The 6066-nt window shown below is 38.9% G+C and overlaps 1 protein-coding gene across 1 annotated transcript; it reads left to right on the plus strand.

The window, feature by feature from the left end:
• The first annotated feature begins 429 nt into the window (after positions 1-429).
• LOC114687387 (melanoma antigen preferentially expressed in tumors-like) lies at positions 430-4965 on the plus strand. Its single transcript, XM_028862040.2, has 3 exons — positions 430-725; positions 1195-1776; positions 2645-4965. The coding sequence occupies exons 1-3, from the start codon at positions 436-438 to the stop codon at positions 3153-3155; spliced, it is 1383 nt and encodes a 460-aa protein (XP_028717873.1). The 5' UTR covers positions 430-435; the 3' UTR covers positions 3156-4965.
• Positions 4966-6066: the final 1101 nt, after the last annotated feature.

The raw sequence follows: 6066 nt of genomic DNA on the forward strand, positions 1-6066 counted from the left end.
CACAGTTTCTTTGTGTAGCTTTTGAGCCTATCCTGGAACTTCCTCTGCAGACCAGGCTGGCTGTGAACTTTAGAGATCCACCTGCCCTGCCTCCTGAGTGCTGGGATTAAAGGCGTATGCCATCACCACCCAGCCTACTACCCATTTCTAATGGTGTTTTATCACATACATACTTTATATACAAGGGAGAGGGAATAGTAATACGCATACACACACACACACACACACACACACACACACACACACACACACACACCTTTATACACTCACAAGTCAATTTCTAATCTGAGTCTATAGTACATGTATCTAGTGTTGGCTATCTGGTTCATTTATTCTTTCAATTTCTGCAACCAGCGCTAGCAAGGTAAAGAAGAGACTGTGTATTTTTTTCCCAGAGCTTCTAAATATTTGTCCCTCTGATTCAGGTTCACAAAGATGGATGCAAAGAACCCAAAGACCCTGTTGGATCTCGCTATGCAGAGTCTGCTGAGAAATGAGTCTGCAACAATCCAAGCTCTGAAGGATATGCCAAGAGTCTTTTTTGTTCCACTGTTCATTGCTGCCTTCGAGGGTGGGCATAAGAATACATTGCTTGAGATGGTGAAAGTGTGGCCCTATTACTGTCTCGACTTTCGGTCATTAACTGTACAGGAGCCTCAACATGGACTCCTGAAAGCCATGATTGAGAATCTTCCAGTGCGTCCTTCAAGGAACTCTGCTTCTAGGTAAGACTGTATAATAGAAACATGGAAAGACAGAGGAGGTTATACCACAGCCTGCTACTCTCCCAGAAGGAGTAACAAGTAAATGCTGAAGGTTTATGGGTGAGACTGTTGCCTGCAAACTTGGTAACACATTAAAGACTGATTGTATTCAATGTTAATTATGAAATCTGTTACTGACTGTATTCAATGTTCATTTTGAAATCTGTTACTGAGGGTTCTATTGATGTTTTAAGTAACAGGAGTTACAAAAGAGAAAGATAGGAGCTTTAAAACTGGAGGGGTTCGAAGGTGTATAAAGGATTGGGGGGAGGAGGCTGAATTTTCATGGGAAAGATTTGTTGATAGTTAGTACAAGTAGTATCAGCTATGGATAAAAGAATTAGGTCTTACTTAGATGTCATCATTGATTCTACTCGGTTTCATTATCGTTGGCTATTTCTCAACTATTCTATCTCCTCTACCCCTACAGGAGACCTAAACTGAGGATCCTAGATTTAAGACAAGACAACGACTGTAGGACCATATGCCATGAAGACAGCATCAAGGAACCTTTCTGTTTTCATTCTTGTACTTATTCTGACAGTTCTATCCTGAAAATAGAACGGCAGCATCGTTTTGTGAATACAGAGTCCGTGGTTCAGTTCCCCAGGCCTGTAGAGTTACTAGTGGATCTTTCCCTAGATGGCTCCTTAGTGGAAAAGGAATTTTTGGTTTTGCTTACAAGTAAAATTAGGGAGAGTTCAGGGTCTTTGCACATATGCTGTCGAGCTTTGCAAGTTGCTAAACTGTGTGACAGCAAATACACCCTGAATTTTCTTGATCTCAACTGTGTTGGTCAGTTGTCAATTGATATGGGTTCACTGAGTGATATCACCAATGTCCTGTCTCAGATGGACCACCTAGAGAGCCTCAGTCTGTCTAAAGTCACTTTTAGATCTCTGGGTGGGAAACTCTTTAAAAATTTCCTCAGTTACTTGCGACGTATGAACACTCTTAAGGAAGTCAGCTTCTCTTCATTCTGTCTCACAGGTCATCTGGACAGAGTGCTCAGGTGAGAGTTTGGGCCAGGGCCCTGCATTTTCTGGAGAGCCTATTGAGACAGGAAAGAAAACATTCTTGGGTATTCCTAAACTCCTGAAGAGCTTTTATGCTTTCCTCTTTTTTGATTCTGGGAATTTGAAACTGGAGAAAGAATTACAAAAATTAAGCAGCCAGCAATGTACAGACAAGTGCAGAAATAAAAGGTGAAAAACACTAGCCTTCTAGATATGAAGAGGAACAGGGATTGAGATGGGGGAAGACTTTTTGCTGTAGCATTGATGCACCTCATCATAGATGCCCATACTTCACAGTGTCAGATCACTTTACTGATATGTAATCTCCAAGGCATAGGCCATGAAAGTAGAGGTTGGTATGTAGGGACTGACCAAAGGGAATTTTCAGTTGCCTGCTCTTTCTTATCCCTCCCCACTAAAAAGATGAACTGAAATATACTATGGATAATGTTGTAAGTATCAAGTGCTTTCAGTTTTTTCTCTTAATATTTTTAAAATCATTTATTATAATACACTGTACACATTCTTAAGATTAAAAGAAATTGTATCTCAGTGTTGAAAACAAAACGTTCAGCTGAATGTGATGGCCTAGGATTTTAATCTCAGCACTCAGGAGGCAAAGACAGGCAGATTCTATGAAATCAAGGCCAGTATAATCTCCATAGTGAGTTCCAGGACAGTCAGGGCTACATAGTAAGAATGTGTCTGAAAAAATCCTCAGAGTCACAAAACTATGAAGTGAATTCAAGCACACATTAATACCCAATTATAATGTATGTGAAAAGTAGTTTTTTCTAGATATAAAGGTGTAGTTTTCCTCATTCAATCTTCATTCTTCAGAAGTTTTTTGTTTTCTCCCTACAGAGTCCTGCCACCTGGACTGCACTTCTTGTATCTGCCATTCTGTGATCTTTCGCACAGAGACTTCAGATTTCTGGCCCAGAACCCTCAGGCCACCCACCTGCAGCTGTCAAATCTTAGAAACAACTCGATGTATTGGGATGATTTTGAGCCTTTTCAAACTCTTCTGGCAAATCTCTCTGGTACTCTTCGGCATCTAGAGATGAATCATTGCCTTATAAATGATAATGCAATCTCTGTCCTTATCCCTGCCCTGATTCGTTGTACTCATCTCCGTGTCCTGTGCTTTGCTTCTAACCCCATCACAATGCCTATGCTTGTGACTATCATGAATAATTTAACACCCTTGAAGAAGCTAAAACATGTGATTAATCCTAACCCTATACATTGCTATGGAATATTGCCTTTTCAGGGCAGTATAGACCGAAGGAAGCTTGCTATTTTACAGCTGTTGAAGGTGATGTTAGCACTTGCAGAGAGGCCTGACATGAACTGGATCACTTACTTAGAATAAATTTCACAGTCCAACACAGTTTCAACCCGATATGTATTATTTAAGTACTAAATGTTATTTCCTGGACCCCCCCCCACAATATATATATATATATTTCTTTATATTATAGAAAATTACACTTAGGGAATATAGGTGTGTAACTGATTCCTACACAGAGTAATTTAGAAAAGATGGAGGACCTCGAGAGTTCCTGTGTATCACTGTTCTACTATTGATATATTTCATTTTACTGACCACAGTGATGTGTATTGTGTATAGTACAGGATGATCAAGTCCTAGTTTGCTCTATCTCTGCCCACACTGTTTGGTTCACTTGTTGGTACATCACACAAATCAGAACAATGACAGCCTTTCTTGCCTATATTTGTGGAAGGGTTGGTGGTTTTTGAAGAGAATGCTTTCATCCCCTAAGTTACTTTAGGCTGATTTTGGTTGCTTTTGGGAATCCATCAGGATTTAATAGTGGGGCCAGGAAAGAAAGATAGCAGAGGCTCTGAGGTATCAATAGAACCTTCAAGAACATAAAGACCATTTCCTACTTCTTGATGTAGGTCTGCGCTAAAGTTTCCACTACTTCCCATGAAGTCCTCAGCTGGCTCTCCAGCCTTTGTCACATGAATTTTTAGGTGGGATTTAGGGTCCTTCCCATAATATTCCCCCTACTTCCTTTAGTTCTCTTACTCTACTCCCAGTTCTGTTAATCCTGCCATTTCCCTAGCTGTATAAATCATTCCCTATATGTATTTTGATTCTTTTTCCATTAGCTGTTCCCCATTTGGTATGATACATACTAGCCATGGGTGAGTACTGAGTCCAACTTATTTTATTCTCCAGAACATAACATAATTATAAATTCAGTTTGCATATCCTAGACATACTTAGTAATGATGTGTGTAAAGTCTAGAGTTAATAATTTGCACAGGGCTAAGGAATGCCTCAGTCTTCCAGTTGCTTACCACACAAGCCCGCCTGTGCTCAGATCCGAACCTAGTGTTTGTGTAAAAAGCTGGGCATCCAAGTGCACACTTGTCACCCCAGTGTGAATAGGTGGAGGAAGGAAGAGCCTTGGGGCCATGTGGCCGGACATTCTAGCAAATTAGGGATTTGAGGTTCACTGAGAGATCCTGTCTCAGAAAAGATGTGTAGAAGAAAAAGCCAGATACTGACTTTTGACATGTATGTGAGCATGTGCGTGAGCACACTCACAGAGACAAGGAAGTGCACACACTTCCTCCCACATATGAACATGGACACATAAAAATATCGTACTCATATTGTTAATTTCTTGAGATAGCATGCTGCGTCACAAAGACATGGTAAAGATAGATTAGAATTTGTTCTGTCCACATGTTGAAGTGCCAAAATGACTACATTTCACTAACTAAAAAAAAATGAGTAGACTCTAAGTAATAATTTACACATGTTTTCTTAATGAAATAATTTAGTAAAAGCAATGGCTTAGAAATTTATAATTTCTTTAAGTAAGGTCATACTCAGTTTCAGTCTGACCACAGATAAAAGTAATTGAATTTTGTTTTTAGTAGTGATACCGGTAAATATCTCAAACTATGTTGTACTGGCATTATTATAATAAGAAAACTGGCAAGACAATTAACATTTGGTTTTTTTATTAATTTTTTGTGGTAACCTTGTATTTCCAAGTTCATAAGAAAAAGCATGTTAAAATAAACTGAAATTAATGTGTCATATTTGTTTTGTGATACATTTCAAATTTGTTCATATTTTCCATAATGCTTGTGTCATGATAATAATGCAGAATATTTCAAAGAGCTACTAAAATGCCAGTGCAATGAGCAATTTACTTTCATTGTTTCCAAGTTAAAAATTGTGTTTTTGACACTTTGTATTAAATAAAATATTAAAGTTAGATTTACTTGTTTCTTTGAATTTTCCTTTTTGTTTTATCCATATGGCTCTTACTATATAGTCTCTGAGTAAGCTGGGATCTCACGCTCTCAGAAGTACAGTCTCACCAGTGTGTTACAGTGGCAGAATACTGGGGAAGATGCAACTGGATCAATATTGGCATATTTTCTCGCTTTCCTCCATCTTTCCTTGGGTGTCATGTTCCTGTCAGAGACACTGCACCCTGAGGTGAAAACTAGACCCTACAATAAAGAGAGAATTTGGAACTCATTATTGTCATATTGACAATATGAATGATATTCTTGGAAATTCCTAGTACAAGAAAGTGCTCTCGATACTTTGTTTTCAATAGATTTGAAAAATAACCTAAGGGAGTGTACTTTGTTGCCACTACATGGCTGTGATAAAAACTGTCCAAAAGCAACTGAGGGAGGAAAAGGTATGTTTGACTTACATGTCCCAATCTCAGTCCATCACTGGGGAAGTCGGGGCAGGAACTTGAGCAGGAGCAGGGGCAGAAAAGGTGCTTAGTGGCTTTCTGTGACTTGCTGAGCTACCTGTTTTATACAACCCAGGACCAGTTGCCCAGGAGGCACTGTCCACACTGGACTGGGCCCTACCTCATCAGCCATTAATCAAGAAAATGCCCCAGAGATTTGCCTACAGGTCAGTCTGATGGAAGCAGTTCTTCATCTATGGTTTTCTCTTCCTTCAGGACTTCAGTTTGTGTCAAGTTAACAAAAAAAAAAAAAAACTAACCAGTGCAGTTGACCCTGTCAACTTGCCACACAAACATAACTACTGAACTATACCCTTTCCTTGTTGATCCCCAATAGCTCATGTGAATATCACAATATAAAAGAGTATGACCTTAAAAATACCATAGCCTTTAATTTTTTCAGTACAATAACAGTCCAAGATCTCTTTAGAAATTCAAAATTTCTTAACTGTGATTTCCTTTAAAATTATAAATAAATATGAAAACTCCATAATGAAAACCACTATTTCATGAGGTGATTCAAAT

This window comes from Peromyscus leucopus, chromosome X (genome assembly GCF_004664715.2).
Source record: "Peromyscus leucopus breed LL Stock chromosome X, UCI_PerLeu_2.1, whole genome shotgun sequence".
Classification (NCBI taxonomy): domain Eukaryota; kingdom Metazoa; phylum Chordata; class Mammalia; order Rodentia; family Cricetidae; genus Peromyscus; species Peromyscus leucopus.

Excerpts from the sequence above, each read along its gene's own strand:
- LOC114687387 (XM_028862040.2), top strand. The coding sequence starts at position 436 with ATGGATGCAAAGAACCCAAAGACCCTGTTGGATCTCGCTATGCAGAGT. Across the intron at positions 726-1,194 it reads TCAAGGAACTCTGCTTCTAG|GAGACCTAAACTGAGGATCC; the intron begins GTAAGACTGTAT and ends CTACCCCTACAG. Across the intron at positions 1,777-2,644 it reads CATCTGGACAGAGTGCTCAG|AGTCCTGCCACCTGGACTGC; the intron begins GTGAGAGTTTGG and ends TTCTCCCTACAG.